At 40.0% G+C, this 20,531-nt stretch overlaps 1 protein-coding gene across 3 annotated transcripts in view; it reads left to right on the plus strand.

The window, feature by feature from the left end:
* The window catches only part of PEX3 (peroxisomal biogenesis factor 3), a 988,587-nt gene that overhangs the window by 704,393 nt on the left and 263,663 nt on the right, over window positions 1-20,531 (plus strand). For all 3 annotated transcript variants that reach the window (XM_044060125.1, XM_044060118.1, XM_044060109.1), the window contains exon 8: window positions 5,523-5,688. In XM_044060125.1, the coding sequence (XP_043916060.1) occupies window positions 5,523-5,688 (166 nt within the window). The remainder of the gene's footprint in view (window positions 1-5,522; window positions 5,689-20,531) is intronic.

Consider the following 20,531-nt stretch of genomic DNA (forward strand, 5'->3'; position numbering starts at 1 on the left):
GCAAAAGATGATTGTTTTCTCCTGCTCCTGACCTTAATTATCTACACCCTCCTAAAAGCTCTTAACACTTATTGTCATGTTGTATTCTAGAATGTGTCATATTTTGCACCATCTAATTTGGTTCCTGTGGCTTTAAAGTACAACTGTTATACTTGGCTCTCTCAGATGCATGTGTTTGTTTGTAACATTTTCTTTACTTGTTAATTCTCGATATTCTGTGTTTACTCATAGGGGTGTTTCAGTGAGTGCCTTTGTGTAGAATGTGTTGATACATATTTCACAGAATTTACCTGATAGTTGGACAGTCATCCTGTTGATAGCCTTTCCTCACCTATATTTTCTTATTAGTGTGTTTGTTTTATTTTATTTTGTATTTGATGTTTTGAAAGTTCTGCCTGGACATAGCCTATTTTCAGTGAAGGCTCAGGGAGAGAAGTTCTGCTGTTAACACACAATGCATAACCGCTAATCCTGTGGACACAGAAATTAAAGACTTGGTTAAACACACCGCCATAGTGTATACAGAGCAGGTCAAAGAAAACTTATCTCAGTGCATATGAAAAGAAGTTATTTACTGAGGCTGTATGCAGGCTGTAAACATACAGATTATGCCACATTCATCCTTTGATGATCCACTTAATCCATTTCAAGGCCACTAGGCAGTGGAAGCCTGTCTTGATACTGCATGGATGGAAGACAGAGGGATTAATCATGAACAGGATACCAGCCTTTTCGTGCAGATGCAGACATACAAATATACAGAGACTCTCATGCACACACACACTTACACACCATTGATGCGTACAGCTGTAGGCAGTTGAGAAGCTTGCCAGTTCACTTGCTGCATGTCTTTGGGGGACAAAGGAAGAATTTGCAGAGTGTGCTTGTAAGGCATCCAAGTCAAGATATGAACTGGAGAACCCATCCCTTGGAGGCAGTAATACTAATCACTTCACCACAGACCTACTGTGCCACCTCAAAAGCTATACAGTAAAAATTTATTACATCTCTAGTATAAACATGTTACATTTGACAGTGGGAAAATAAAAAAAATACTACTTACTACATAGACATTTTGTGCAGCAAGAATAAATTCAGTGATAAAATAGTTACATAAGTTGTGCTGATGAAAATAATTGTTCTGTGGAGAAGAGAGTTATGGTTTAAAAGAAAAGCACACTATTCAGTAGAGATTTTGTGGTAAATTAAGCAAGAAAGGTAACAGTGAATCTAGCAATGATGTTTTAATGATCAACCCTGGCAGGAAATTGTTATCTCTGCTTATTTTAGAAATAGTTTTTTTGAAGATTCCAGTATTGTTCGGGGGGGGGGGGGTAAGGAAGAGTCCAAATTATATTGGCTGTTATCATACATTCCATCTGTTCACAAAAAGTTCCTTAAATTCAGTTTTAAAGAAATTATGTCGGATGTGGTAGAGGTTAAATCTGAGCCGGTGATTTTTTTTTTTTTTTTTTTCTTCATAGCAGTGCAGTGATTTGTCTTTTTTTCCCCCTTAATTTGTAACATCCATTCTCTTATAATATAATTTGTTTTACCAGAAAAGGTACATAGTCAGTGACTATACTTCAGAATTTTTTTTCTTACATTTCATCATAACAGCTAGCCAGCAGATATCTGTGTTTCTTTCCTAAATGCAACTACCAGCAAAATAAGTTGTGTGTAAAGTACTACTACTTGTATCTCATAAAATGGCTAGTATAATCCTTCATGTGAGAAGGTGTACAATTTTCTTTCCCTTTCATTTTTTATGCATTTAAAGATCTTTAGACATGTATGAAAAACAGTCTGAAATAACCTCATGGAGCTGAACATTTCTCCCTCATTTGCACTGTTCTGTTTTACTGTTTGGTGTAGAAAGCAGGTGCTTTGTGTTTTCCTTTGTTGTTACAGGTAGCCTTATCAGATTTTCTTATAGCCTGTCACTAATGACATCATGGCAAGTGAAATATGGAAACAAAGTGTATATCTGCTGCACTGTGACACACCACCATTGACAGTGGTAAACAAGCTACTACATTTCAATGTTAAAGGAGAACCATACTGTTTGCTGACCAGATATGCAAGGAAAATGCCTAATGGTGACATTCTACACATATTAAATGCTCAGTATGAGTAAATAATTTTATTACAATGAAAAAGCTGTTTACCTAGAGTGATTTAGTGCTTTATGCAAAACCCAGGTCATTAGTTTCCATGGTAATTATTCTAAAGTTGTGGCCATGTAGAAAAAATGGGCAGACAAAAATTACAAATGCAAGAGAGACTATGTCCACTGAATAAAAATATGATTTTATTTTTCTATAACTGCTGATGAAGTATATTGTTGAGTGATTAGATGTCTGAAAGTTTACTAGTCTCCATTGTAGATGAAAGTAGCATATATTGCAGTATTGCTCTTTCCATGGTAGCCTTAGTACGTGTACGTCAGAATAAAAGGTTAAGATTGCTTAAATAAGCATAGATGCTCTGGCCTAATAGCTTAGAGGGCTAAGGTTTTTACTGCTTGCTTTCCATACCACTGACCTAGACTTTAGACTGGACTGTAGTCTGTTAGCATACATCCAGGAGGAAAATTAGCAGATGAGCATTTAAGAATGGCATCTCTACTTTAAGGACAGGGTTCTTCACGCATTCATCTCAAGTATGTTGGAAGTTTGGGTCAGTACTGACAAAGTGCAGACAAAAGTGGAGGGGTGTATACACTGCCTCAATATTAAGCTTTACTAGTACAGATGTGAAATGGTTGTGCCTTATGCTGACTGTGGGGTGGGGGGGTGAGAATATATTGTTATCTCTGCATGTACTGCATAGTGTTATAAACATGGTCTCTAATAAAGCCTACATCTCCACAATTGAGCAATATTTCATAGGTTCACAGGTGTATACTAGGCTAGCAACCACTAGGATCCTTAAAAGCCTAGCCGTGCAACTCAAATGGCACCAACAAATTTGATTTATATTTGACGAGGGAGATGATTTTTCTGAGCTATGACCCAGAATTGGAATTGCCTAGACATAAGGCCTTGCTGTGTCTAATAATGGTGGCTGCCAAAAAAGCAATTACTAGAAAATGGAAATCAAAATCTAAACCAACTATACTGGAAGTAGTATAGTAACAGAGATAAAACAACTGGAATTGAGATTTTTAGAAAAGAGTAGGAGCAAACTACATAGGAAAAAAATGGGAATTGTGGGAACAATACATACAAGGGAGGAATGAGGCCTAAAAGTAGCAGGACTTAAGTGAGCTATGTAATGCTTGAGTGAGAAAGATTGGGTAGATTGTAAGTGATGTATAATGTTTGCAACTGGGAGTGGTTTAGTATGGTTTGTGATGTAAAATGCTTGCTACTAGGATTGAGTTGGTGTGGTTTATTTTCATTTATATAAATGTATGTTTGCCTATGTAGTAAGTGAGGGTTTAATGAAGATGTTTCTTGTTTAAAAAAAAACAAGAATTAAATAATTTTATGTATTATTCCTTAGGTTATATCAATATGTGTGAGGTGTCATGTTTGTTAAGTTAATATAGTTTGATTACTTTTATATGAATGTATGTTTGCCTGTGTCGCAAGTGATAATTCAGTAAAGGTGTTTGAAAAAAAAACAAAAAAGCAAATTTGATTTATTTTTGGTTTGTAGAGGTGATTTACTGACTACAACTGTCCATCAGAGACATAGGAGTCAGACCAGGGATGAATTTCCAGTTACTCATTCACTGGTCCAGGTCGTACTTAAATTGGGATAGGGAGTAACTCTGCTTTACATGGATGGGGAGCTTGTTTCAGAGAATGGAAATTCTCTGAGAAACATCTGTCTCTCCAACATGCCATATTTATGTTGCAGGCAAAATGTAAGTCCTTTAATCTTGTAGCTATGATGCTGTTTATTTTGCGGATGTGCAAAAGATTCATCAAAACAGAGTCCAGAGATGTTTTGTATGCCAGGCAAAGATCACCTCTTAGAAATGTGTATGATACCGAGTAAAGAGACAGGGCTTTGATGTGATTAGTGTAGGACATTGTATTTACTCTTTGTATTCTTTTTGTAAGGAATCTTTATGGATGTTCAATTTGCTGTATGTGTCCGGTCAGGTACATACTGAAGGGGGTATTATACTCTGGGATGAGCCTGATGAGCTGAGTACAGTGGTATGATGACCTCTCCGGACCAAGATGCCATGCCCTTGCTTTATAAGTTCAGCAATGTAGAAGAATTTTCTTAATACCTTGGTCACATGCTGGTCAAAGACTAAGTTACTATATATACGAGTTCTCAGGTCTCTGACTAAAGGATCATGTCTTAAGGGTGTTTATAGATGGCATACTTATCTGGGGTGGCAGAATTCCCAAAAAGTACTATAATGCATTTCTTGGTACTGAGTTTTAAGCCATGGCTTTGGTACCAGGCATTTATGTGTGTTAGACCTTCCTGAAGGGTGAACTCACCTTGGGGGAATTCATTGACTGCTCCTAGTTTACAGTCATCTGCGAACTTGGTTAGCCATAGGCTATTGACATTGGTTGTGAAATCTGAGAAGTAGCTGCCAAAGAAGAGTGGACCTAGCGCAGAGCACTGGGGGACGCCACTGGTGACCTACCTCTTTGTGGAAGTGGCCTCACCGATTCTAACATTTTTGACCATATCAGTGATCCAGCTAGCTATCCAGCATGTAATAAAGGAGTTTATATCAAGTTCTGTAAGTTTGTTGATAATACTATATCAAGTTCTGTAAGTTTGTTGATAATACCTGAGTGGGGTATTGTATCAAATGCCGTAGCCAGGTCCAAGTAGGCAGTATGCACAGTTTTCCCCTCATCCATTGCCTTAGTGACCTTTTCAGAGAAAGGCACTAGATTTAGTAAGCATGATCGTCCTTTGACAAATCCAAACTCTGATGGATCCAATGTCTGGAGGTCTCCTCTGTTCTTGTTGATAATTTCCATGATAATTATTTCCGTGACTTTGTGACTAAGACTAGTCAGAGTAATGGGTCTGTAGTTTCCAGGATCTGTTGAAGGCCTTCCCTTATGAAGGAGGGGGGTGACCGTTGCTACCTTCAGTCATGTGGCACAAAGCCTGTTTTAAAACTGTAGTTAAATAATGACTCCATGGGTCCTGATAAGTCAGTTAAACCATTCAGGAGGCATCTTGGGATATTATTGGGGCCCATTAAGGCTGTGTTCTTGGCTTTAGTGAGTGCAGCCAGTACAAGCTCCCTAGTTATAGTTGGAGGGATTATGTTTGAGGACTTAGTGAATGTGTCACCATTAACCACCAGTTCAGCAAATTGCTGTGTGCTGCCCTTGATGTTCCTGACATAGCTGTAGAAGGCCTTTTGGTTATCATTCAGATCATTGAAACTGAATAGTGCAAATGAAGGCAGTGATGAAAAGTTGGTAAACGGGAATAGTACAGGATAAGGGTTTGTGAAAAAAACAGTGAGGCAAATGAGTAGCAGCAGGCTTACTAAACTTTTAAAATTTTGCTTGCTTCTGCAGTTTATCCCTGAAAGAAAGCTTGTCTCTACAAGACTTGGAACAGTTCCTGCAACAGATAAGACAGGAAGTAGAGAAGCCAACTTTGCATCGAACTAACAGTTTGAAATCAGTGTCACCGCTTTGCTGCTACATGATGCCAGATGAAGAAAATGCACTCAGACCACAGGTGCGCAATAGTTTCATTTCATTTCTAGTTGCAAAAGTCTGTTAAAGAATATACGTTGTGCAGCCAAATAACCTAGAAGACAATGGCAGCCTTGCAAATTTTAGGTGATAATATCAATAATGTGTACATCTGTATTGCCAATGCCAATCGTACTTTGAGGTTGCCTTCTGCATCAAATCATAACATGTAGGAATATCCCAGCTACAAGCTTCCATTCAGTGAAATATTCATGAGCAGTAATTCTGTAAGTATGAGCCAACATCATCTTTAAAGCATTCACTACTTTTTTTTTAAGTTTTCTTGAACACTAGCTGCTAGAAGCCTTTCATTAGCATCTGCATTTCCACTGCTCATACAAGCTGAATCTATTTTTACTCTTTAATATTATTTACTTAGTGATCAGCAGTATGGTTTCATGCCAGAAAAGAGCACTACAGATGCAATGTTTGCTCTGAGAGTGTTATTGGAGAAATACAGAGAAGGTCAGAAGGAGTTGCATTGTGTCTTTGTAGACTTGGAGAAAGCATATGACAGGGTGCCTAGAGAAGAGTTGTGGTATTGTATGAGGAAGTTGGGAGTGGCAGAGAAGTATGTAAGAGTGGTACAGGATATGTACAAGGGGAGTGTGACAGTGGTGAGGACTGCAGTGGGAGTGACAGATCCATTTAAGGTGGAGGTGGGATTACATCAAGGATCAGCTCTGAGTCCTTTCTTATTTGCAGTGGTGATGGACAGGTTGACAGATGAGATCAGACAAGAGGCCCCGTGGACTATGATGTTTGCAGATGACATTGGGATCTGTAGTGAGAGTATGAATCCGGTTGAGGAGACTCTGGAGAGGTGGAGATATGCTCTAGAGAGCAGAGGAATGAAGTTCAGCAGGGCTAAGACAGAGTATATGTGTGTAAATGAGAGGGAGGGTAGAGGAATGGTGAGGATGCAGGGAGTAGAGTTGGTAAAGGTGGACGAGTTTAAGTACTTGGGATCAACAGTTCAGAGTAATGGTGAATGTGGAAGAGAGGTGAAGAAGAGAGTACAGGCAGGGTGGAATGGGTGGAGAAGAGTGTCAGGAGTGATTTGCGACAGACTGGTACCAGTAAGAGTGAAAGGAAAGGTCTACAAGAGGGTAGTGAGACCAGCTATGTTATATGGGTTGGAGACAGTGGCATTGACAAAAAGGCAGGAGTCAGAGCTGGATGTGGCAGAGTTAAAGATGTTAAGATTTGCACTGGGTGTGACTAGGATGGATAGGATTAGGAATCAGTATATTAGAGGGTCAGCTCATGTTGGACAGTTTGGAGACAAAGCAAGAGAGATGAGATTGCGTTGGATTGGACATGTGCTGAGGAGGGATGATGGGTATATTGGGAAAAAGATGCTAAGGATGGAGCTGCCAGGTAAGAGGAAAAGAGGAAGGCCTAAGATAAGGTTTATGGACGTGGTGAGAGAGGACATGCAGGCGGTTGGTGTGACAGAGCAAGATGCAGAGGATAGGAAGAAATGGAAAGAGATGATCCACTGTGGCGACCCCTAATGGGAAAAGCCGAAAGATGATGATGAATATTATTTACTTGTAAAACTCCTGTTCCTGCATTATTTTTAGAAACAGTTTCTATATAAAAAGATTATCACAGAAGTCCCATGTGAAGGTGCATCCTGTGCCCATTTTATAGGGTTTGATTCCTTCCACCTTCGTTTGATTAATGTATGACTTAGTGTTCTTGAGTTGCCCCATAAAAGTAGCAGTTTGTCTAGCAGGTCAACAGATGGTGAAACAACTGTTGATGGCTGAGCCTTACTTTTATATCTAATGAAGCAGCATTATTGCTTGTGAATAACTGTAGTAACATCATAGTGTTATAGTAGGTATTTCACTGCAGCAGCATAGCATATCCAAATGCAACACTAGTGTGCAGCAGACAAGCAATTTTACTGTAAGCTGGCTATAGGGATGACAAGCCAACTAGTAAACTTAGCTTGTGCTTATTGTACTTTTAGTATTTCATGCACTCTAAAAATTGAGTAGGCCTTATGACAGATAACAAAGAGTTGTTTCATTTCCATTTCAGTTAATGATGTCCACTCAGTTGTGGAACTCACAATCATAAGGGAAGGTTGGACAGCAGAGTCTGTGCAAGTCATCTGGAGAGGCAGTCAGCTTTGTAGGTGATGGTGGCTCGAAAAAGTAATGGGACTTGTTTAGACTACACACGTGGACATTACAGGGGTCGCCACAGCGGAACTCCGGTCCACTAATGATTGGCAGTCGATTTTTATGGTGCCGAGTTGCCAGCCCGACGCCCAACCTTCATCGAAGGCACACCCATTCACGCATGTCTTTCGGAGGCCACTAGACCGTGGGGAGGACATGCAGACTCCACACAGAAGGCACTCCAGCTGAGAATCGAACAGGAGAACCTCTAAGCAACACTATTTCTGAACATATGAAAAATAATTACCAGTGAAGGGAAAAAAGCATGTAGCAACAAACAAGTAACAAAAGCAAACAAACAAAAAATCCAACTGCCAAAACTGGGATAATCATTCCACCAAGTTTTACAAAAACAAGCACATACTAAAGATGTAATTTCAGTGCTGCAAAGGCTGCAGATCAGAGTGCGACTAGATCAACTAATCTAATAGCCTAAGGGTGGGGGAAGGGAAATACAAAAGAACAAATGGCAAACTCTTAGCAGTTCCTAATAATAACCATCCCACAGTGAAGTCTGTGACATCTTGCTATCAATATATTTGTCTCTGAATGATTAGTGTAATGTTTGAGTAAGCATACCTTGCTATGTGATAACTACTATTTCTCATCCCTACCTTCTCTCTCTTGCCTCCTTAAGTTTACCTGCTCATCGTGTGCTTCCTGCACTAGTCTGTAGGAGCATAAAGGACCCTCTCCAATTATCGGTGGTTCACCTCACTGAATAACTACCTTACAAATCCCTCTCTCAAGGACACCAGTAAAAGTATGTTTGTGGAATAATTCCTGCCAGAAAGACTTTCTACTATTGTACCTATACTACAGGGTTAGAGAAAGTCCTGAGCTAGGACAGCCAGCAGCCTCTACCCCCCCCCCGCTATACCTTCACACACTCTCTCCCCCATCCTCCATAGAAACTCCTTTTGTCTAGCAACCTTTTTCCTTGTTGTACTCTAACTCCCTCTCTTATCAGCCTTGCAATATCAGACCTGTCCACTAGGTGGCTTCCTTACCCCAGCCATACTCTCTCTTTTGTATCTCTTATGCCTAGATACTTGCATTAATTTCTCCTGTTGTCCCTTAACAGCTATTCAGTCCTCTCACTTTACCCTCTACTTCTACTGTCCACATACACCTCTTCTAGGCTCAATTCTCACTATCATTTTCCCACATCTGTCTTTTCCAACTTACCTTCTGGGTCAGTCCTGCTGATTGTTTTTTATAACTGCATCTGTATCTGTCTCAACCCACTCCGTTCACCCTGCGGGCTCACTCCGCTCCTTTCCCTACCCCCAATTCCCACCCACCCCCAGGGGTCCTACTCTTATACTTACTAAACCACACCTCTTCCACTTACTTTTAGTATTACTAGCCACACCTCTTCCTCTTCCCATTACTTTCTGAACACTTTACCACTGTTCATCTTCTCTCATATCTACCTTCTCTTAACACTCCCTTCTATCTTACCACACCCTTTCACACTTCCCCATCCTTACCCTTTATACTTCCAAATTCTACCTACACACATCCAATAGTACATTTGTGCAATGTATAAACCACCCATCCCATTATATGTCCTACCTTTATTCACACTATTACTACTTCTTCCTCTAACCTTTGCCTACCTACTCACCTCCTATGAATACCCACTACATTCACACCATCACTATCCTAATAAGGAAACCAATGCTCTGCCCCTACCACTCCTTTATAACCATGCTAATATAACACTTTCACCCAACTACCTACTTGCAAAGTATCATAGAATATTACATATTAAATATAACACTCTTAATCTCAGGAAAATCTACTTCTATACAACAAATTCCCTAACCCAAGCTATATAGGATTACTACTCTCATTAAAAGTGGTGACATCCACCCTAACCCAGGCCCAACAAAAACTCCTAGCACTCTCCATACCCAAAATCACTCGCCTATTGATTCCCTTAGTAAACCATCTAACTCCCTCCAAGTAGCCCATCTTAATATACGTAGCATAAACAACAAAGTATCTCAACTCCAAGCTCTAGTAGAAGTCTATTCCTTTGATATCCTCTGCTTAACAGAAACATGGTTAAAACCTGCAACCAAAGACAATGAAATCCTTCCACCTGGATATAACATGCTAAGACTCGATCGAGTAGCCAAGAAGGGTGGTGGGGTAGCTATTCTATTTAAATCAGGCTTACAGTTAACCACCTACGACTGTAAAGTACCTCTTGATTCCAATGCAGAATTTCTCATCTCCAAACTTCATATTAACAATGCCAAATCCATCCATATCATCTGTATGTATCTTCCTCCTGGTAATAACATTGCCACCATGGAAAATATCCTTTGCTGGCTATCCCAACACCTGCCCCAAGAAACCATAATCCTAGGAGATATAAACATTGATTGGAACTGCTATTGTAGCAACCTCCCTACAACCCACATTAACCTATATGTGTTTTCTCAAACCATTACATCCCCCACCAGGATCAATAAAGCTAACAAGAAAGCAAGCATATTAGATTGGATTCTCATAAACCATCACCCTCACAATTATGATTCTGGAACCCTCCCTGATGATATAAGTGACCACTCACTTACCTAGATTATCAGGCATAAAACCCATACTCCCAATCCAACATCTGTCAGAAATATCAGATCCAAAAAGAACTTTAACCCTGAGCTATTCAGAAATGAACTAAGAGCTTGCAAATGGTCTCCCTTAAAACACTTCCCTTTAGAAGAAGCCACCAAATACTTTAACTCTAACTTCCTTGCCATTCTTAACCACCATGCTCCAACCAGATTAATTAGAATTAAAACCAAGTCTGCCCCATGGCTTTCAAAAGTAACCAAACACAAAATGCATCTTAGAAAAACTATTGGGCCAAATGGAGAATGACTAAAAACCCTGTTGACCAACAAACCTTTAGACAGTTAAGAAATGACACTAAGAAAGCTGTACTCTCTGATAAAAGAAATGACTACCTACAATTTCAACAAAATAACCAAAACAACGCAATTACGCCACCCAGGTCAATCCACCACACCTAACCCTCAAAATACTGACCATAATCCCATAAATACAGCCAAATACATTCAATACCTTCTTTTCTAATGCTATCCGAACACTAGCTAGTCAGCTATCACCTAATAGCTTCACTTTACCTTCCTATAACTCAACCTCACCCCCTCCTTTTCATTTTCAACCTGTCCTAACTACATGTATTCTAACCCTTATACAAAAACTAAAACCATGCTCTCCCTCAGCAGACCAACTACCTGCTGAATTTCTACAGCTATCAGCCAAAGCTATAGCATATCCCATTTCCATTCTGATCATTAGGACTATTACCGAAGGTCACATACCTAGCTTATGGAAAGTCGCTCATATTATCCCCCTCCATAAAGGTGGACACTCCATTGAGCTCTCCAACTACCGCCCCATTGCCCTTCTTTCTCCTTTGGCAAAGATCGTGGAGAAATGCATCCACAGGCAATTACTTGAACACTTAACCCAAAATAACTTACTTTCCAGCTGTCAACATTTCAGACCCTCACACAGCACTACCACTGCCCTCCTTTCCTTTACAGATTGCATAAACAAAAAATGCAACCTTAATAACCTTTCCTCAGCACTGTTTATTGACCTGTCCAAAGCATTTGACATGGTTAATCATCAGATTCTCATCAACATACTCAAATCCCTGTCATTAGATGCACCTTCCATAAAATGGTTCCAGTCCTACCTAGATAAAAGACAACAGGCAGTAATTTGGCATAAGACTATCTACCCTCCAACCGGTTACCCTAGGTGTCCCTCAAGGGTCCATACTAGGACCTCTCATCTTCTCCATATTTATTAATGACCTTCAACTAGCTATCCCCCAAGCCACATGCATACAATATGCTGATGACTCCACACTTATATGCTCAGCCAAATCCACATCTGAACTTCACTCTCTTACCCAGAAGGTATTTAACACAGTTGAACAATGGTTCACACAGCGTTGCCTTCTTTTGAACCCCAAAAAAACTAAACTCCTCCTCTTCAATCCTACTCACAACTCCTCTCATTTTGATTTCTCAGTTACATCCACCAGTGGTACCATTATATCACCAGACCCAACCACCAAACTACTGGGTATCACCAGTAATAACAGTCTGAACTTTGACATCCATATAAACGATACTATAAAAACTGTCAACAAAAAACTTGGCTCTCTCTATAGGATTGAACCCTTCCTTACCCCCACAGCCAGAACAACCATAGCTCACACTCATCTAATCGCTACACTCCTCTATGCCTCACCCATTTTTACTAAGCTATCTAAAAATAACCTCAGCAAATTGGAAATGTCCTACAATAACATTGCCAGATTTGCAACAGGAAACCCTTACAGAACCCACCATTGCATAAATATAAAGCAGCTAGGATGGCTGGAACTACAAAACCTGATTAAATTCCATCAACTAACCATTGCCCATAAAACTTTTTATAAACCTTCCAGTACTCCTATTCTATCTACCCTCATCACCCCATATACAAATCTGAAGTCCTTACGTTCCTCACACAAACATCTTTTACACACCTCTAAACCTAACAACAAGGCTGGGGATTCTCTCTTCTCCAATGCTGTCGGAAAAACCTGGAATCTTCTACCCAGGGACCTTTCCTCTCTTTCCTCTTTATCACTCTTCAAAAACAGACTGAAACTTTACCTTAGAACACACTGGTTGTGCCCCTGTACTAAACCTGACTAGGCATCTATCCATCTGTTTAAACTTAGCTCTGCCTATCCCAGACTACTTATGAACTGTTATATATTCCTTTTTGACTTATAAATACAGGCTCCCTCCAAAACTACACCGTGTTCAGCCTCTGTAAATACTTTCTACTGAGGAATTTCTTTATTTTAATACAATTAACCTGTCTTCTCTTTTGACTGTATTTCTTCTTTTTATGTATTATACCTGTATGATGTATTGTATATGCATTCTTGCACTATAAGAATTTCTTTTTTGTCCTCGAGGAATTTTCTGTTGTAACCTGGCATATGCATTGTATATAATGAATGTTGCTATTTAGTCATTTTTTTTTTGCCAAGTTTTTCATGCATCTGTCTTGGAGCTTATCTCCCCGGGCCTCTACTGAAAATGGACATGTATCCAGTTAGACTAGCCTGTTCAACAAATGTAAAATAAAATAAAATAAATAAATAAATGATACAAGACTATTTTAAGTTATCAGTCGAACCTTTCTGTAAAGATCTTTTGTCACCTATGATATTACATATGGGGCTAATACTGTGTCATTGTAGCTTCTCAAAAACACAGCTGGAGGAAATCAAATGTCTCTGCTAACAAACCATAGGATTTTATGAGAAGTACTATAACAGCATGAGGTCCTGGGGCAGCTGCTGCCCGTGTTGCATATCATTTGGTTCCTCTGCTTGAGTGAATTTTGTGTCTGCATTCTCTGCATTAAATCAGGTATATTCAGGGTGGGACTAAGAATCTTCCAAGTGTGTATCATGTCCTCTCCCTTTTGTCACTTTCATGACCAGAATGTCAGTAGCTGGACATTTGAGGGTTACATTGTTCATATTTGTAGGCGTTGTCCTCTTGCCCTCAAGTGACAGTAATCTCCAGTAATTCACTGCTGAATGTGAAATGGGGATGAAACTCAGCACCTCCAGGTCAGAGGTTGTAGTTCTTTCCTTGAAAAAAGTATGTTTTGCTTTTCAAGTATTGAAGAGAAGTTTAAGTATCTTGGAGTCTTGCTCACAGGTGAAGGTAGAGCAGATCAGCAGATTGGCCATCAGATGGCTGCAGTACTTGTACTGGTAGTACTGCAAGCATTTCTATGTGCTATGGTAATAAAGCAAAACATGGGACGTAGGATAAAGCTCCCAGTTTACTGGTTGGTCTGGGTCCTCATCCTTGCCTGTGGTCATGAGCTTTGTGTAGTTACTAAAAGTATGTGATCCTGGATACAAGTAGCAGAAACAAGGTCCCTTTGTATTGCATCTAAGACCAGCCTCCATGATAGAGTGAGGAGTTTGGCAATCCAGAATTATATCAGATGCAGCCACTGATCCCTCATCTTGAGATTGTTTTGGGCACCTTGTGAAGATGCTCCTTGGGTCTTTCCCATGAGAAATGTATCAGTCACATCCCGCTCACTTGAGGGTTTTTGTCTTTCAGCTTGCCTGGGAACATATTGGGATTCTGCAGAAGACTGTATATAAGAGTAGGGACTTCTGGCCTACTCTCCTTAACTTACTGTCACTGTGATCGTCACCAAGATGACCAGTTTAGAAATTAATAGATAATAATGATTAAAGCTGTCTCCATGATACGGAGGAATGAAGCTCTGATGATGACCTAGATGACATGGGTTCATCTAATGGCTCAAGGACTGGAAGAACTGACTGGGGAGAAATGGAGGGACTCTACCTTCTTGTCTCTATCTTGAAGGATGGAGGGGTTTTGTGCTTAGGACTATGGGGAGGTTACAGTCTTGGTGATGATCAAGGGCCACCATACTTCTTGATTATGAGGAGAACAGTGCTAGATGGTGATGTAACATCATAAACAGGAATGGCCTGTTGCACGTTCAAGTTTATTACATTCCTTAAAAACTGAGCAGTATTATAATATTCAAATCTAGACTGAAACAGAATATAGCCAGCAAAGCAGCAAATAAAGATAAAACATTACACAAAAAGCAAATTACATGTAGGATAAGAATAAAAATGCATAATAAAAATAAAATAATAACTAATAGATACCACTTAGCTGTAGAAAAGCTCAGCCACACAAGTCTTTAATGAGCACTTAAAGTTACCTAGTATGAGAAATTCCCTTTACCTGTGTAGTATATTCAGAGGAATTACTGTTTATAAGCAAAGGCACAAATGCCAGAAGAATTCATCTGCACCTCTGGAAATACTTATAGCCCTTTAATGGCCATGAACAGAGAACAGGATGGCTGATAACAAGCAAGAAGATATCACAGGTTGTAGAGGCAAGTTGTTTAGAGCTAGGTAAACTAAGACTAGAACTTTAAAAATGATCTACAATAAATTGGCAGCCCATGTAGATCATACAGGATGTGCATACTGTGTTGGTACTGTGATACACCTTAAGTATCCAGTCTGCAGAGTTTTGGAACTGCTGCGTGCAGTCTTGTTTACAATCCTAGAACCTTAGCAACAGGGCATTACAGTAGCCCAAACGTATGGTACTAGGGCACTTAGCACTACAGGTAGTCTGCAGGTGGAATACAGTACTTAAGTCTGTTGTTCCTAAGATGGAAACATGAAGATTTAATGGCCACAGCAATCTGGTCCTTTAAGGTATTTAAGTACACAATCTTAGATTGTATACTCTTGACACAGATTCCAGCGTGTCATAACTAGAGATGTCCTTCCATTTCACTGTTGTAGTATTCTTTACATTAGGGATCCCCTGCCAAGGGCGGCCTGATGTTCAGTCAGTATACCAAAGCCTTTAGGTTGTCTTAAGGTACACCGTACGCCACATGCATGCTCCTAGCGAAGCATAAGGCTTAAAGGTGATGTCCAGATGTTCCATCCTCAGAGCTTCTTTGCTGCCAGTCCGAACACCATCACTTGATCATCAGTCTGAGCACCCATTCCTTCTCCCAAGTTACTGCCCTCCAATAAAGATAGCAGGACCATGGAAAGGCTAGACATGAAGATTTACACCTGTGCTACCTTGGCTTTTAGGGTGGTTAATTATAAGACCCATATGCCCAGGTACTTGGCTGTCCTATCCCAGGCTTGTCAGGTTATTTCTGATTTTCCAGACTCTGAGGGTAAAACTTCTGCTCTTTCCCTGTTAGGGACCCCCCCCCCCCCAGTCATTCCATCAGGTGTAGTTATGATGGAGCAGATGTTGCTTCTAGGGCTGCTGCTTTTGGGTCAATGATGAGGAGGTATTCTTGGCTTCGGCTTCAACCTTTGCCTGATGATATTAAGGCTAAGTTGATGGATGCTCCTCTTGATAATAAACACTTGTTTGGTGAAGCTGCTGTTGACATGTTTAATTCCCTTCAGGATAAGGGCAAAATGTTACAGGAGCTTACATGTGTTAGCTTCCTGTGCCTAAATTTTAGAGAAACTACCCCAATAAGCCAGCCTTTGTTCACAAACAATCTCACCCTCCTCCTAAGAGAAAAAAGGGTAGCAAGTGGGCTCCTTCTGCTAAGGCTACTCAAACTTCAATGCCCCAGAAGTCTTCCTTTCCAGATAAACCAGGTGCTGTCTGAATATCCTATTCTTCCCAGCCATTTTCTTCTTTCTCTTCGCCTCTGTCTTGTCCTGTTTGGCTACAGATTACTCAGGATTCCTGGGTCGTGTCCATTATTCGCCAGGGGTATTTCAGTTGTGGAAATCCCTTCCCCCTTTTATGGGTATTCCACAGCACCCTCAGGGACAACTTCTTTTCCCAGATGTGCTTCAGGACGTTTTTACTCAAGGTACTTTTCAAGAGATGCTGTGTCCCAAAAGGGGAGGGTTTTTACTCCAGGATGTTTCTAGTACCCAGAAAAGAGGGTACTTTGGAGACCAATTTTAGACCTCTCTCTAATAAACATATTTCTGTAGGTGACCCTTTCAAATGATGTCCCTTCAGACTCTGTTCCCTTTTTTTTTGCTTCCTCAAGCTTGTATGGTGTCTCTGCACCTCAAGGATGCTTATCTCCATATTCTGATTCATCCCCTTTTCAGTAAAGTTTTACATTTCTCAGTTGTTTCCTGACATTTTCAGATCTCTGTTTTGAGCTTTGGACTTTCTACTGCCCCAAGGATATTCACCAAATGCCTCACTCCTGTGATTGCTTTTTGCAGGATTCAGGGGATCCAAGTATTTCCTTACTTGGATGACCTCCTGTTTCAGGCATCCTCTCCAGAGGTCATGTTACAAAATTTTCATTTTGCCATTTCCCTTTTGTAGCACCTGGGGTTCACAATAATCTTCAAAAAGTCTTTTCTGACTCATTGTCAGGACCATGCTTTTCTGGGGTGCAGGATTCAAATGGTGCCTATGCTGGCCTAGCATCCTTGCCTTCTCCCAAGGCATTGACACCTACTTCCTTCTTTCAAACGCTTCTTTCTCTGGCCTCCATTTCAGCCAGGGAGTTTCTGAGAGCTCTGAGATTCTTGGCATCTGCCATCCCTATGCTCCATCTGGCCAAACTTCACATAAGGAAGTTTCATTGGTTCCTGAAGCCAGTTTGGCTTGAACATGCACATCCCCTAGAATTTGTAGTTCCTCTTCTACCTTGTCTCAAAAAGGAACTTCACCGGTGGATCCACAAGTTGTCTCTAAATCCAGGGCTCCCTTTTCAGCCCCCCTTTTCCATCTCAAGAGCTGTTCACAGATCCTTTGGACATGAGATGGGGAGCAGCATTTGGCTCCCTAAAGGTGCAGAGGGTGTTGTCACCTCTTCAACAGAAGGAGCACATCAGTGTCAAAGAGATGAGAGCTCTTCTACTGGTGATACAGGCTTTTTATCCTCTTTTCTGCCCAGGACCTCTCAAGGTGCTTACAGACAATACCACAGTGATATGGTATGTAAACAAACAGGTGGGATCAAGATCATATCTTCTTTTCCAGTTGGCACTCCTGGTGTGGGATCTTGCTGTCCAGTATCAGGTGACTGTTCAGGCAGTTTACATTTCCTCAGGTCAGAACATTATGGCAGATACTCTGAGCAGGTCCTTAGCTCAATCCCACAAATGGATGCTTCACGGGGATGTGTTTCTGGATATTGTCCACGAGTGGGTTACTCCTCAAGTAGATCTTTTTGCTTGCCCTCTAAACAAACAATGTCCTGTCTTTTGTGCCAGAGTCCCAGGTCCTCTGGTTTGGAAGGTGGATGCCCCATCTTTTTTTTGGAAGGGGAAGTTTCTTTATGCTTTCCCTCCCCCTCCCCTTATCCCAAAAGTCCTGTTCATAATTCAAAAGGATGCTTCCAAAATCTTGTTGGTGACTTCCTTTTGGCCAAGTCAGCATTGGTTCCCTCTTCTGCATTTATCCAAGGGCAATCATCACAAGTTATCCCACAGGGTGGACCTACTCACACAAGATAAGGGATATCTTATCCATCCCTATCTATCTACTATTCAGCTGACACTGTGGGTGATAGGATTTTGATTCCAAGTAGACACCTTTTTTCTGAGGATGTGCTTAGGGTCCTTCAGGAGGCCAGGAAACGCAATACTAGGAAATCCTACTTAGTCAAATGGAAGAGATTTTTTGTTTGGTGTCTTTCTCGTAACCTGGATCCACTTTTAGTGGATATTTCTTTGGTTCTCTCTTGTCTTTGTAAATTGCACAGTGCTGGGTTGGCTTATTTTTCTGTTAAGGCTCACATATCGGCTATTTCTGCTTGTCTGCCTTTATCTCCTCCTTTAGCTTCTAGATTTGAGGGTCTAAACAATTCCTGAAAGGCATCCTTCATATTAGGCCTCCCAGGAAGCTTGTTCCTCCTCCCTGGGATCTTAATTTTGTTTTGGAAAAATTGACTCAGGCTCCTTTTGAGCCTGCAGACTCAGCTTCCCTGCTACAAGCCCCATGAGAAGCTCAGTGTCTCTACAACCTAACACCACTCTTAAGTATTCAACTGCGGTACCACCCTTATCATTCTTATAAGAAAAGCGCAGTCCAGGTCTGAACTGTCTGCAAACAACTAAAGTTAACTTTGAACCTAACACCACTCTTAAGTATTCAACTGCGGTACCACCCTTATCATTCTTATAAGAAAAACGCAGTCCGGGTCTGATCTGTCTGCAAACAACTAAAGTTAACTTTGAGTATGTGTCTACCTGTTTGAGCCAATATTCATTTTCCCCTGGAGAGCCCTCTGCTTAGGCTTGTAAGCAGCCCCCCACACACACACACACACTCATCTTCCACTTTCTCTCTTATTCCCTTCTGTTAGCAGATAGTATCCATAATCTGATCAATACTGTGTGTTTGTTAATTTAAACTGAGACCACAGTGGCCTACTGATACAAGGTTATCCTGTTTTTCCACCTGAAAATGGTTAAGAAATGACTTAGTTTCAGAGCAGTCCTTTGTCAATTGTAGTCCAAAAGTTAAGAGTGCACCAGGCTGCAAATAAGTCTCACCAAATTTTCCACAAACTGTCCTTTATTAAAAACGAATATGCAGGAAGAATAGACAGGTAAGCGCTTTCACGTTGATATAACGCTTCATCAGACCTTGAAATACATAAATAATGCATCTCTTTTTATACCATAGTGCATTGCACCTTAATTAAAAACAACTGCAGTGTAATTGATGTAATTATACTATCAAACAAGTCTGAATAGATGTTCCACAAGCTTTAAAAACATATATATAAAAAAGACATATAAAAAGGCATATATATAAAAAATATTATATATAAAAAAAGAAAACATATATATATAGCAGCCTATAGTTTCATGATATAAGTATAAATACACATAAAGATATATGGAAATTAAAGATGTATAGAAATTAAATGCATATGTCAATGATTCAAGGGTCTATTAACCAAAAAAGGCTTGAGGGATATTTTATCATTAAGCCCATATATATGGGCTTGTAACCTTAAAATCCATTTATTCTCTATCTCCTCTGTGTAGGTTTTAATATTCCCTAGCCTACTAGTTCTTGTTATTGACTCAAGGACCATAAATTTAAAGCAATGTGAAGATCCTTTGTCTAAAGCATGTCGTGCCAGAGCATTTGTTGTATTCTGTTTCTTAATTGCGTAAATATGTACTCTTATCCGCTGGCGTAATGTTCTGTTGGTTTTACCAATGTAAAAAAGATTACACTTTTGACACTGGGCGAGATAGATGACATCTCTAGTTTTGCAACATGCATATCCCTTAAATGTGTATTCACGTCCTGTGTGTGGATGTATGAATTTATTTATACCCGCTATATATTTACATTGCTTACAAGTTTGGCATGCAAAGGTCCCAATCTTTTGTGATGGAATTTTATTCTTATTGGTGTTTTCGTAACATAGTCTCCTATCTAGAGATTTCATATTTTTATAAGATATACTTGGTCTAACATCAACCAAATCTCTTACTTTCTCATCCATCAATAAAAATTTCCAATTGTTTTGTATAACCTGCCTAATTTGATTGTTAATATTAGTATATGGAATAATCAATCTATTTACTGCGGATGTGTGACTTCTATGTTCAAACTTTCATAATCATCTCTCCTTATAAAAGGAGTGCCTTTACCTGCTCTATGAATTTCCCCATGGATTAAGGCTTCATGTATTTCTGTCTCCTTATATCCCCTTTCTAAAAAATTATTTTTAAGCATAGTTTTCTGTTGGTTAAATGTTGACTCTTGGGTGGTTAATCTTGAGGCCCGCAACATTTGGTTCTTAGCAATGTTGGTGTGTATATGTTTGGGGTGCATGCTGCTACGGTGCAGTAGATTGTTTCTCCAACATGTCTTCCTATGTAATTCAGTGTCTATACCATCAACTCCTTTGGTTAATTTTACATCCAAAAATACAATCTCTGAGGTGGAATGACTACATTCAAAATTTAGGAAATCAGTGGTGGAGTTCAGGTATCTTACAAATTCTATTA

Source organism: Protopterus annectens, chromosome 1.part0 (assembly GCF_019279795.1).
Source record: "Protopterus annectens isolate FY-2018-M chromosome 1.part0, PAN1.0, whole genome shotgun sequence".
Lineage (NCBI taxonomy): Eukaryota > Metazoa > Chordata > Ceratodontiformes > Protopteridae > Protopterus > Protopterus annectens.